This window comes from Mauremys reevesii, linkage group 2 (genome assembly GCF_016161935.1).
Source record: "Mauremys reevesii isolate NIE-2019 linkage group 2, ASM1616193v1, whole genome shotgun sequence".
NCBI classification, from domain to species: Eukaryota; Metazoa; Chordata; order Testudines; family Geoemydidae; genus Mauremys; species Mauremys reevesii.
Genome location: NC_052624.1, coordinates 181177552 through 181191131, shown reverse-complemented (window position 1 = coordinate 181191131; position 13580 = coordinate 181177552). Strand labels below are relative to the sequence as shown.

General features: G+C 47.1%; 1 protein-coding gene across 6 annotated transcripts in view; it reads right to left on the bottom strand.

Annotated features, from left to right (window-relative positions):
* E2F3 (E2F transcription factor 3) overlaps nucleotides 1-12914 on the bottom strand; it is a 62030-nt gene extending 49116 nt beyond the window's left edge. Inside the window, exons 1-3 of one of the 6 annotated variants that reach the window (XM_039521855.1) lie at nucleotides 12755-12914; nucleotides 10273-10327; nucleotides 6196-6750 (exon numbers count right to left, since the gene is read on the bottom strand). In XM_039521855.1, coding sequence (XP_039377789.1) covers nucleotides 6196-6498 — 303 coding nt within the window. In that variant the 5' untranslated portion in view covers nucleotides 6499-6750; nucleotides 10273-10327; nucleotides 12755-12914. Of the gene's footprint in view, nucleotides 1-5463; nucleotides 5700-6195; nucleotides 7110-10272; nucleotides 10328-12754 lie in introns of those variants that run through there. The other 5 variants (XM_039521859.1, XM_039521856.1, XM_039521858.1 and 2 more) reach the window with 5 other exon arrangements.
* Between the last annotated feature and the right edge of the window lie 666 nt (nucleotides 12915-13580).

Here is a 13580-nt window from a genome sequence, read left to right as displayed (position 1 = left end):
ATTTTATGAGTGTAGGGCATGATCCACCCTCTCACCATAGAGGTAATCCTTTCAGGTCAAAACTGAGGCCTGGTCTACACCTAAAATATAGGTTAACCTAACTACATTACTCGGGGCCATAAAAAATTTCACACCCTGGGCCAGGTAAGTAGGTTGATCTAACCCCCACCATAGAGGCAGCTAGGTCAACTAAAGAATTCTTCCGTCAACCTAGCAATAGCCTCTGGAGGGCATAGATTTACTACAGCAACAGAAAAAACCCTTCCACTGCATAAATACTTGCTACAGCAACAATAGCATGGCTGCACCACTGCAGCTACACCACTGTAGTGCTTTTAGTAATCTGAGATATGTCTGAGGAGGCACGCAGTGCTGCCATCTCAGTTATAACAGTTTTGGGGAAGACGTCAGTCTCCAAGACTGTTTGGCAACTTCCATGATTAATTCCTGCTCACTCACCTTTTACTTTAAGGAATTTCAGAGTTGTTTTTATACCACCGCCACACCACCCCGCCGCAGATTTCTGACTGCAGGACTCAGAAATGACAGCTTTCTAGTACATGAACTCTAGGGTAAGGATTTGTCTGCAGCACAGGGAAATTGACCAGCATAGCTATTCATGCTATAGCTATGCCAGTCATTTTCCCCTTGTAGACAAGACCTAGGTAGTGTGGGATGTAGAGGCTAGGATATGAAGAGGCTCAAATGATTGGAAGTTTGTACAAACTTCCAAACAGTGTAATTTAAAGACCCGAGGAGTGTTATACTTTTGAGCATACCGCTTCCGGTTCTAAGAGGGAAAATATGCCTCTGAAGAGGCGAGGGGGCTTATATGTTCACTTCTCTCACAATCCCTCCACCCCACCATATTCTTGGGGATATGAGGCTCCAAGGGGTTAAGTATTTATTACCTTATCTGCCTTTCTTTGACTTACTCCATTTCACTAAGCATTTCTAAAGAGTCCATCAGCACAGTACTTCAGAACAATCAACCTCCACCCCTGCCTCATCTTTCCCAAGTTTCCCCTGAGGGGTTTAAAACCTTAGGAGCCAGACTCCTCCACCATGAGGTCTCTAACCCCTCCTAAGACCTCCAAGGGGCTGAATGTCTGTCCCTGACTCAACCAGACAGATATGCAAAGTGGAATTAACCCACAGGGTTGAAAAGGGTGGATCACTTCATGCTTTGCACCTACAAGCCAATGCAGATGTGACAAATGGAGCCTCTCACCAGAAACAGCACCCTGTGCGAAAGGCCCAGTGCCCACAGCAGCAAATGGATTCTCAAACAAGCATCATCTATTAGGCCCGTCAACCCCCTTTTGTCGCTTCGGTTAAAGACAAAATTATTAGGGAAACGTTTTCAAGCTTTAATATAGTGGTAACAACAATGGATTTTTAAAAAAGAAAGCTATATTTTAACAAAAGCTATATTTTATATTTTAAGATTTTTTTTTAATTTAAACTCAAAAAGCATATGAGTGTTCCCTGGAGGTTAGCAGTTCTGCAGAAGCATGCTCAAACCTGGGCACAGTGAAAAGAAAGAACATGCCTTTTGTTGCTCGATCAGCAAGTGGGGGTCAAACAAGGCAAGGCACTGACTGGCTCTAAGGTGAACCACATCCAGTCCTCTTTGGAAAGTAACCTGGTGGCAAAGATAAAGGGTTCTTGAGGGTGGAAGAGCAAAAGGTCTGACTCTTAAATCCAGAGTCCTACCCTGGAAGAATATTTTAAATACTTAACTGAGTATATTCCTTTAAAAAATATTCAAGATTAGATGCACCTGCTTTATTAAGTATTTCTTCATGTGAACAGTCAAGCAAAGAATTATTAAGATGGTGATTGATTTGCATACATGGCTTCCATGGATAAAGTTTTTGGGGGGGTTTTTTGTTTGTTTTTTAATAAGAAAAAGTTACCAGTTAGTTTACTTCCAGTTCCTTTTTCCGACTTGCCCATCTTTTAGGTGTTTCTTCCATTTTCTGCTATTCCTCATCTCACTGTCAACCATGTGTATCCTATTTGACCTTTTTCTTTACCTAGCATCTACTATTAAGATTAAGCAATTATCCCATTTTGTTCCAAACACACTTTTTGAGGGTGGGAAGAGATGTGTTCTTAACTACAAGGGGGAAGAAGTGGTATGCACTGAGTTTGGAAATGTAAATCCTCCCGCTTCCTTCTGAAGCATGCTGAACCAGACTCCCTAGAGTTCATGTCATCAAAAGGCCACAGGAGTCCTCTCAAAATATTCTTAAGAGGATTTAGCCCCTTTTAAAAGGGACTTACCATGTGGGTGGTGTCTCCATTTAAACATTTTCTGTGTTTCTAAATTAAAAAAAAAATGGCCCTCTATTTAAGGGCTTCTCATTCCAATGAAAAGGCACTATGAATTTTTGCACTATTTTCACTGGAAATATTTTGAGCATCTGTCTCTAACGGTAGTTCAGTCCTCCAGTACCGTTATTTACAAGTAGAAGTGACTTTCTAATAACGAAAGTAATAAGAAGATGGCCTTACACAGAATGTTAGCTGTAAGATGGGTGCATGACCATATGTTAAAGAATTACTTCCCTTGCACCCCCCCTCCCACCATAATCTCCCCTATTAATGTAGGAGCCTTAGTTAACAGCTTCTTCTGAAGGTTTAAATCTTTACAAACTATGGAATTAAGCCACCATAAGGGTTAATTTCTGTTCTGACAGTCCACAGGAGTTGTGCAAATCCAGGCCTAAGGCCTGATTTTCAAGTGCTGAGCAGCCACAGCTTCCATTGAATCTATTTGCATAATAGGTGCTCAGCATCTCCAAAAGCCAGGCCCCACTACAATAGAGTGGTGCTGTAGACACTGGTATAGCTTAGATACTGTACACCCCCAATTACTCTATAACCCAGGGCACGGGTAATGGAAAGTCCATGTAGCAGGGTCTGGGTTTAAGAGAACCACCGGGCACAACCAACTGTGCTATTTGTTGAGGGTGGTGTGTACATTGTTAACTCTTCAGGGCAACTTTATAAATGGGGCTATAAGAACTCTGTAGAACACCGGATCTCAAACTTTAGCAACCTGAAGACTCCCATTTTGATTTACGTTTTTTCATGGACTCCCCAAGCCCCTGACTCCACCCCTTCCCCCAAGGCCCCACCCCACCTCTTCCTGCCCCTGCTCCTCTTCCCCATCTCTTTTTGCCCCCCCCCAGAAAGCACCCTGTCACCGCTCCTCCCCCTCCATCCCAGCACCTCCTGCAACTCATTGAACAGCTGTTCCTGCACATGCAGGAGGTGCTGGGAGGGAGGGGAAGGAATTGATCAGTGAGGCCCACGGATCCGTTTGAGAAACGCTGCTCTAGACTGAAGTTTGAATACTTTTAATACTAATCAAGTATGAGTTTAATACTGGCCATGACATCACGCCCCTTTCTCCCAACAACGTAGAAAGTCCCACAGAATTGTTCCCTTGTGATCATGTTTGTAGATATGCTTGTGAGTGAATTCATTTAACAAAGTCATGCTGGAAAACAAAAGCACTGGACTGGATATCCTGTTTCTAGTGCAATCTGTACCATACCACACGCTTAACTAGTGGGTTAAAAATTACAGTAAGATTTACAAATATGACAGCAGCAAATCAAGTTTGTTTTTTAATCTACGCTATGACTTTCTTTTGATGAGACTATACTGCACCTTCCTGAAACCTCCATCGCCATGTCAGCAATGAACACCTGCAACAATTGTATAAAAAGGAAGCTTATGTTCTCATTGTGGTTTGCCAGTAGCAATAAAGACAGTGACCTGAACAGCATAGTAATTAAAAAACTGCTATATTTTGACCAACATTTAAGAAGGTTTCTAGGTCATTTCACAGTGCAAAGTATGAATATCTTGATGTTAATGGCATTAAAACCCACATTTCCTTTAGTTTTTATTGCAAATCTCATTAAAATAAATCTAGACCACCCTCCCTAGAAATTCTAGATTCTCCACAATATCAGCCAGTACTCAGCACGTGCTCACTTACCTAAGGAATGTGTTTCTTTTAATTATAACAGTAGTCTATACTTTTAAAATTCATAAATTTAACATAGGCTGACAACTAAATCTAATGGAAAACTCTTAAAAATATGGGCAAGCAAGATATGATCTGGGGGATGGAGTTTGTGCATGGATAGTGCACATTAGTTGAAAACACCAGTATTTCATGCCTCGAGAGCTAGGCTCAACTGTTATTTTAGCCAGAGCAATTTAGCTTCATGGCCCCATCCCGGGCATGGGGCAATTGCCCTGCTTGCAATGCATTTTTTATTTAAAATATTAACTATTCTAGAGTAACACAGGGCACTAGGGTTATGTTGTAGTAATTTTTGTTGTCAGGAGGTGAATCACAGTGCAATGAAGTTTGAGACTGCTGTTTTAGACCATGTGAAGAAAGTGAGTTTGATAATCTCATCCTAGAGACCCTAGTGCACATTTGCCCACATCACACAATGCCAGAGAAGTCTCAGCTCAAGCAAGGCCCAGCGCTGGAATGCCTGCAGGGCCAGGACTATTAAAATCCCTTAGCAGAACAATGTAGGTTAGTTAAACTTGCAGGGCCACCACACCTGCACATCCATTTTATGCCTGGGTCAAGCCAGTGCAGGACTAAAGTCCCTTATATCTATGGAAACAGAGAAGACTGTTTTTCCTCTCATTGCAGACCCTCTTTATGAGGTTACCCAAACTTCTTCATCTTGTCTCCCAAACTACACCACCCATCTTTGTTGTAACAAGCAGGTGAGGTTTGCCTCCAGGAAGAGCTTCACAAGACAGCAAGGAGGGTGCAGTGTGTTTAATCATTCCAAAACATCTAACGCTCACCTTCCCACACTTTTAGTTGACTATGCAGAGTCCTCCAGAAATCCCCCCTCCCCCCCTGCATCTCAAATGACAGCCCCAAGTACTAGAAATGCAGGGGCAAGGTCCAGCTTTCCCTCCAGAAAGGGGGTTAGCTATGAACGAGGCAAACTGCCTTTAGAGCAGGCCAGGGAGAGGGATGAAGCTGGAACTACCAAAGTAGATGAAGTGATTTAAAAATTAAATGGGCCAGGCACCCAGTGGCCTGAAGCAGGAACCTGACCAATCACTTCCAGGGGGCCAGCAGGAGGCAGGCAGAGGGCTGGGAGATCAGGCCCAGGCTGAGAAAGCTATTGGGGGGGAGAGACTGGGGGGATCAAAGAGGGGGGTTAAACTCAGGAAGAGGACGGGGGGAGAGGAGAAACCTTATTTCTAAACTATTCCCCCATTGTGCCCCCCCCCCTCCCCGCGCGGGTCACTGCAGCTCGGGGAGTGCCAGAGCCTAAGGGCAGGCGGGGGCCGCCCTGGTATTGGGGGTGGGGGAGATGCTTCTCCCAGGTCCCTCATTACGGGGCGGGGGAGAAGCGAGGGGTGCTCTTGCTGCTGGCCCCTGCGTGCCCGGTCACTAACCTGCTGTAGGGGCATTTCCGAGCCCAGCAGCGCCCCGGGCAGCCTCGGGGTGGCGAGGAGGCCGCACGCGCGTGTGAGGGGGGGGACACGGACCGTCCCAGGCCAGCGGCAGCAGGAGGAAGCGGGTGTCCCCCTCCCCCCACTCAGATCAGCGCCCCCTCCCTCCTGCCCGGCTCCCAGTCACAGACGCGGCCTCCGCGCACGTGTGCGAAACGTCACCGGCGAGTCCGGGGGTGAAGCGGAGACACCAGCTGGGCAGAGCCCCCCGCCCCCCAGACACGGGCAGGGGAGCAGCGGAGCCTGCATCTACCCAGCCCCGGGAGCAGGGGTCGCCCCAGCCGCCCCCCACTGAGGACGCCCCCAGTGAGTGGGGATGCCCCAGCGCCGCGAACTCCCTGCAGCGCCAGGCACCGGCCTCAGCGGGCTCTTTGTTGGAACCACAAATATCAGTGGGGGTCGCTGGCCCCGCCGGTGAGAGGGGAACAGGCTGCAACCGCCCCTCCCCCCGCCTTATCCTCTGCACCCGGGGCAGGGCACCACCGCCCCAGCTGCAGAGAGGAGGCAGCGCCTGGACCGGGCCTGGGGGTGGGGGAGAGAAAAGTTTATTGCAACAGGGTGTTGTCCCAGACCTTCCTGCCCCACGACCCCAGCTGGAGAGGGAGCAGCGGGGCCCTGCCTGGGGCTTAACCCGAGTGTCCCCTTCGCCCTCCCCCTGGGCTGGGGGGGAATTACCGGGGGGCGGCCTCCGCCTCCTCCTAGTGCTGGCTGCAGCAGCGCCGTCCTGCCGGCGGGTCCGTGCGGGGTGCAGTACAGGGAGCCGCCAGCGGGCTGACCCCCCTCCGCAGTGAGGGCAAAGACACCGGGAGCCTGGGAGGAGGAGGAGACACAGGACGCCGCCGCCGCCGCGCCGCTGCGGATCTGGATGAAGGTGCCAGCGACGAAGTGGGCTGGGAAGCTGGCGGGGGTCACCCGGGAGTCCATGGAAGGTGCGGGTGGCTGCGCTGCTAGGGCCGCCGGCTGGAGTCCCCTTCTCATCCTTCCCTCTGGGTCTGTCCCCGTAGCCGAGTCTCTACACCCCCCCCCCCGGCCTTCCCGGCTGCTTTCCTCCTCGATGCCGAGGCCCGACCCAAAATACTGGGGGCGGCGGGTGCCGGGGGGGATCCGGCTGCAGGATGCGGGGTCCCAGGGGGGGATGAAAGCGGTGGGACGGGCAGATGCGGCGGATGAAGCGGGGCCGCTCCCGCTGTGTGGGGCCGGCTGGAAAATGGCTCCAGGAAGCGGCGGCTGCTGACAATGAATGAAGGGAAGGGAGACGGGTTACGCGCCAAGGGCCTCCCGCGAAACTCGGATTTCCCGCCCGCTTTTCAAACTAGATTTGCATAGCTCCGCCCCGCAAGTACGTCCTGTACGGCTGGCCCTCCCATTGGCTCGCTACTTCCTCACTCCCATTCAATGCCCCACCCTGTTGACACCCTGCCTGCTTCCCATTGGCCCGCTGCGGTGCGGGGTTGCCCTATTTGCATAGGGTCTATTCATTGGTTGTGGAGGCGAGAGCGGGGATTCCCCTCTGAGCAGCCGGGATCCCGGTGCGCCGGCTCCGTGACAGTGACAGCCGGCGTCTGCGCGTTCTAGAACGTGCCCGGGAGCCAAGGAGGTTCCGTTCCCGGTGTGTTCCCCTCCCGCAGCCCCACTGCTGCGCGGCTGCTGCGGCACAGGGAGAGACTCTGCGCTCGTACCCCGGCCAGGGGAGCGGCTCTGGCCCGGCCGGCTTGAAGGGGGCATAAGGGCGGGGCGAAGGCTAAACTCAAGGAAGAAAAGCAGGTGAATGCCGCATTCCTTCAGCGACCGCAGGGCGCGCCTAGTCGATGGGACTGAGAAATCCCGCTAGACCTGTCCAAAGAATACAGCCAGGAATACATGAGTGCAAAGGACAAAGCGGACAGTGGCACCCCAAGCACACTACTCTCTACAAAGATAACTGGGTTGGAAGGGAACTGACTCATCTGGGCTCAGTGGGGTGGCGAATCTTTTATAGAGCAGTACGAAAATCCTGTGAGGAGCCATTGCTAGTAACTGTGGAGGTCTGCTGCACTGAAAACGGACTAAAACTGCCTTGTTTCACACTGATTAAATGGGGCGTCTGAATTTAAACCCACCTACTCTTCAGAGGCCAACTACTTTTCCTTCTTTGTGCAGTTAACTGTTTAACTTTTGAGGTTTAAAAGCAGGGGCAGCTCTAGACATGTCGCCGCCCCAAGCACGGGAGGTCCGCCGAAGCTGCGGGACCAGCGGACCCTCTGCAGGCAAGCCGCCGCTGGGTCCTGGAGCCGCCCCTGTTTAAAAGTGAGCCCTTTTAAAAGATTTTCCCAAACCCATGGTACTAAAGAAACATTTCCCATTTTCTCCAAACTTCACACACCTATACTTATCTCCTAATGTCTCAGAAACAGGCCACGTTCTAAGTTTTACACAACAACAACAAATGTTCCTTTTATTTATCATGCTCAGTTTAACTAAAAAAAATTGAACTATGTCCAGCAGCTATTTCCATTATTTAATGTTAACTACTGGTCCTTCTGCCCTGCCTCCGCCTGGGATCCTAGCTACTGCATTTCCCATTCACAAATCTGATTTTCCTCCATGCTTCCTGCTGAGTTAATCATCATACATGAAAACACCATGTTCCCTGACATGTCAATCTTTAAGAACAGAAGTTCCATTCAAATAGACCTGGTGAAGTCTTTCAGATCAGGATCACACTCTCAGCCAACCTCAGGAAATCAGATGAATTTGTAAACTGCTAGTTTGGCTTGTCAAATAATTTTGCCACTCTCCCTGCATCTTGCCCCCACACTTTGTCGCAATCAATAATAGGCATATATAGTGAGCAGGGGGGCTTATTTATATTGCCTTATTATTTATATTACAGCAGTACCTGGAGTCCCCAACAAAGGCCTCATTGTAGGCATTGTATACACAGGAGTTTGTCTCAGTTGAAAGTCTAGGATTATGATATGGTGTGATAGGCAGATTAGCTTATTTCTTTCATAGATGTTAAATCCTATCCCAGTGCACGTGTGCAATTGACTGTAGGGGAAAACATGAAGTCCCTTGTAGTGGGGCTGGCCTTGACACTAGCCTACCCCATTAGGGTATTCACAATATGAGGTGGGCTAGTTCAGTGGTTTAAGCATTGGCCTACTAAACCCAGCATTGTGAGCTCAATCCTTGAGGGGGCCATTTGGGGATCAGGGGGAAAAATCTGTCTGGGGATTGGTCCCACATTGAGCAGGGGGTTAGACTAGATGACCTGAGGTCCCTTCCAATCCTGATATTATTTGGACTGGGTTTGCAAACCAGCACTTTTTTGGAGGTAGAAGGCTTCCATCTTGTTCTGCAGAATCTCAGCTTTCACTTATGATTGTGGAGAAAACCTTGAAAATTTTAAAGAAATCTAAACCAATGAAGCAATGTCTATACAAGTCTATGCAGAGCTTGAAATAGCAACTCAGAGATGGGAATGCTGCATTCTTAGTGCCCAATAATGGGAAACTCAGATGTCTCATGATGAGTTAAAGGTCAACATTATTTATTTCACTGTGATCACAGCATGTGGTAATGAAAGAGGCTGTCAGATCTCCACATTCTATTGTAAATGGCATCATTTTAGAGCCACAAAGAGATGGGCACCACTGCTTACCCCACCCCTCACACACACACACCTTACCTGAGGAGCTAAAAGGCCAGATGGGAGGTGTGGAGCCCGAGGGCATTTGAGTCCCTCTATTGGGAAAATAATCTCACAGAGCCCAGTAGGTAATTCAAGCCCTGGTAAGGGGGAGCACATCCTGCACAGCCTAGTAAGGTATACAAAACCCCAACCAGTCAGTTTCCTCCTTTACCACAAGAGCAGGATGGGTCTGATGATGGGTGTAAGCCAAGACATCTTGCTCCTTGGCTTTAGCTGCTGCTTCATCTCCCTCTGCTGAAGATTTTCTGCAGGCCCAGCTACATATGGGGGGGTGACTCCCTTTTATGGATACCCAGCCAGCCAGTAGTTATAAAATCCTTCTTAGTAGCTGTTCTCTAATTGCTCTACCTGTAAAGGGGTAAAAATTCGCACTGCTATGCCTAGGTAAAAGGGAAGTGAGTGGGCACCTGGCCAAAAGAGTCAAGGGCAAGGCTAGAACTTTTTAAAAGTTAAAATCGACTCTCCTTTTGTCTGCCTGTCTGTCTGCTGTTCTCCCGGGGAGAGGTGGACAAGGCAGCAACTATGCTGTGAGAAGCTTGGGCCAGGTATGAAACAATCATCAGTACCATACCTAGAAACTACTCATTTAAAACCCCAGATATGTAAGTAGATCAGGAAATGTCTAGGAAGATGTGATTAGGTTTATCCCTTTTATTTCTTTATGGCTTGTGGATTCCACTGTGCTAAACCCCAAGTGCTTTTGTTTTGCTTGTACCCTTTAAACTGGACCTCAAGAAAGCTATTCTTGGTGCTTAATCCTTGTAGTTGCTCTTTTAAAATCTAGCAATAGTCTGAGTTCCCAGATGTATTTTATTTTTTAAAAAAGGAAGAAAAATTTACCTTTTTAAGAACAGAATTGGATTTGTGTGTCTTAATAGGTTTTTGCACATGTTGTTTAATTAGCTGGTGGCAACAGCTGATTTCCTTTTTTTTTTCTCAGCTCTTCCATCCCCACCTTGCAAACCTGCCCCCAGTATCCCCGTCTCTTCCACACCCTTCAAATACTCCAAACTACCCCAACATTTAAAAAAAAAAAAAAAGTAGTCAAACCAACCAACCTCACTGGGTTAATGTAGAGCTCACAGTGCTCAGCTGCATTTCCTGTCAATGCAACTATTAAAAAGAAAGGAAATTACCAGTTAATCCAATACTGATTTTTTTTTTTTTTTTTTTTTTTTTTTGCATTGCAGTAGCACCTACCAAGGATCAGGGCCCAGTTGTGTTAAACACCAGATTGACAGTAAAAAATTCCAATTCCGCCACCTTAAATTGGGGAGTATTTTGTAGAGCTGAACAGTGTGATTGTGTTTTGAGCATTTTAATTATTTGGGTGGCTAGAGATACAAATTGTGGTTAATCTGCATGTTAATGTTGCCTGAACTGGTGCTTTCTTTGATGATTAGTCATTGGATTGATAGGAAATACACTTGAGCAACTTTAATTGTTAGTTAACCAGGTTTTCATGTGGATAATGTTGAATGTTATTTCTACATTGTCAGTGCTGTACATCCTGCTAAACATTTGCACTACAATGAAATAGCTTTATTTAGAGGCACATCTAAGGGGCTGCATAGTTGTCCAATACCAATAGGGCCCCTCTACTTTAGCTGTTGTCACCACTGCAGCATTTTGGTCTCACACATTGCCTTCTTGGAAGAAGCCAAAACAGCAAACAGCTCCTGTTTCCCCCACCCAAGGACAGTGAATTGCATCACTCTCAATGACAGACTAGCAATAGACTCTCTAGAAAGCTGGGGAGGAAGGGTAGACAATTTGGAGTTCCACATGGAGGGGAGAAGGAAATAGAGAGGCAGAAGCAGGGAAAGGAGACCAAACAGCAGAAAACAAGGGGATCAGAAGAAACACAGAGGATGAAGGTAAGAAAACAGGGTAAGCATAGCACTACAATGGAGGAATAGAGAACTTGGGTGCAGTGTAGGAACCAGAAGACAGGCAAAGAAATGGGAGCCTCAGAGATTGGGAAGAGAGACCTGGACTCCTAAGAGAGCAGGAAACTTAGGGAATCAAGAGGGTGGGAAGGGCAGAGGACATGAGGTGGCAAAAGGAGGTGTTGGGGGAGGATTGTGAGGGTAACAGAACTAGGAGGGAAGTGAGAACACATGGAGCAGATAAGTGGAGGTCCAGTAGGGGCAGAAACAATTTGGACTATGAGGGTAGAGGGAAGTGAGTTTGTGGAGCAGATAACAAGGGAGACCAGCTTGAGGGCCCAGGAAATGGGGGTAGGTGGGTCAAAAGTTGGGGGTTCAGTGTGAGAATGGGTGACAGGAGATGGATCACTTGATGATTACCTGTTCTGTTCATTCCCTCTGGGGCACCTGGCATTGGACACTGTCGGAAGACGCGTTACTGGGCTAGATAGACTGTTGGTCTGACCCAGTATGGCCGTTCTTATGTATGTTGAGGAGAGAATTGGGATCAGAAATTGAGGAATGAAGATTCCAAAGAGGGATGAGTGGGGAAGGGACGCGTGTGAAGGGAAAGTCCAGCACTAGAAGGGGAGATGTGTTTGTGGAGGTAGGGAGCAAGCCCAGACAGAATGAGGTTGGAGCATGCTTATGGGTATGTATGAAGATGGCTTTAAAACCTAAGAGGAGGCACTAAGAATAGCATCACCCAGCCACAGTATCAGAGGATTGGAATGGAGATGGGAGGGCTTGAAGAAGGAACAGAGTTGTGGGGAGCCCTTCAAAAGGGAGAAGGGAAAAGCGATGCTGTCTCTGCAGGAGAATTAAAACTGTTAGTAGAGGAAAGTGGGGTAAAGGGACAAACAAGAGAAAAGCAGACAAATGAAAGAAAAATGGTGTATGTAGAGAGAGGTGCCAGGAGGCAGGGAAGAGGGGCCCCAGAGAAATCGAAAGGAGCGACAGTAAGGAGAGGAAACCTAGATAAATGAAATGGAAACAAAGAAGAGCAACACATATCAACAGAGAGGCGAGGAACAGGATTGATTCAGGCTTCTAGTTTTACTCCATTCTTCGTAAAGCACAATTAGTGTAGCAGGCATTTCAGACACACACAGAGAAAAGTTCTTGCCCCCAGGAGCTTAACTACTAATACTCTAACTCTGCAAGGACAGACCCTGCATCTGCATGAAGCCCTGTTGGAAGGCTAGAGTCTGGATAGTTAAAGTGTCACCACATGGAAAGGGTGGACACAACAAACACAAAGGGATTATGCAGTTAAACTGGACACATGGCTTCTTAGCTCTAAGGTTTGTTATTAGCTTATTTCTCTATAAAATGAGCACAATCAGAAGTCTGAATCAGAATGATAGGGGTGGTGGGCAGTTAGTGGTAGAATCATGGTCAAAGAGTGAATTTGAAGGAGAGTTGGAGATTGCTTAAAACAGAGAAAAGGCTAGGCTGAGCATAAAGAGTAGATTCAAAGAAGATTACAAGAGGCAGGCAGAGCCTGTTACACTCAGAAGTATGAATTAAACTGAAATAAATTCAGAAAGGAAATTTAGAAAAGCATACTATTACCTCAAGAAAAAACATCATAAGAAGTAGGGCTACTTACCAACTAGAAGAGAAAGCAGTGGATCAACTGGCAGCTATTTGTAAAATCACCCCCTTTTAGGACTACAGATGTTTACTTTTACAAAATTTAAGGGGTCAGTCCCAAAGAGGCATGCTGGGGAAAAAATTGCTATAAGTGGATAGCACTGTAATCAACAGAGTTAGTAGAGAATAGATGGTTACTAAGATAGGTGATGCTGTAGATGGAAGGCTCTTTTTAGGCATTGGCTGTCCTATCAGTGTTTGGTAGAAGTCAACGAAGTGCTAATATGTAGTTAAAGGTGGTATTGTGTAGAAGCTGTGGAAGAAGCAAGAAAACTACTAGAGAGGCTTGAGAAGGAGGAGGATGATGATATATTCAAAATGGCAGGCCAGGAGCATAACTTTAGTGATAACAAATAGACCAGAGTAGGAAGAAATGAGATAAGGTGTTTAGAGTAGCAAGTAGGGAGTTCAATTTTCAACATTGCTGACTATGGGTTAATTTAGTTCATTTGCCTTTAGGAAGGGCTCTTATTTTTAAATTCATCTCTGGTTGTAGTGAAGTATGTAGTGTTAAGAATTACACAAAGAAAGCCATTTGTTGTACACTGTGATTTTTATTACTCCCAGAAAACTTATGAAAAATGCTGCATATTTTTGGGTATCATCTATTCTACTGGCATGTGTGGGCCATTAAGGTAGGGGAGGTATAGAGGATAATGCTGCATCATGATTCAAAGAAAACTCTTTTTCAAGTGCAGGAGAAGCATTGCTATTAAATGGAGCTGAGTGAATGAAGGGAGGGACGGAGGGGGAAATTAACGGAACTTCACTTGGTTGGCATC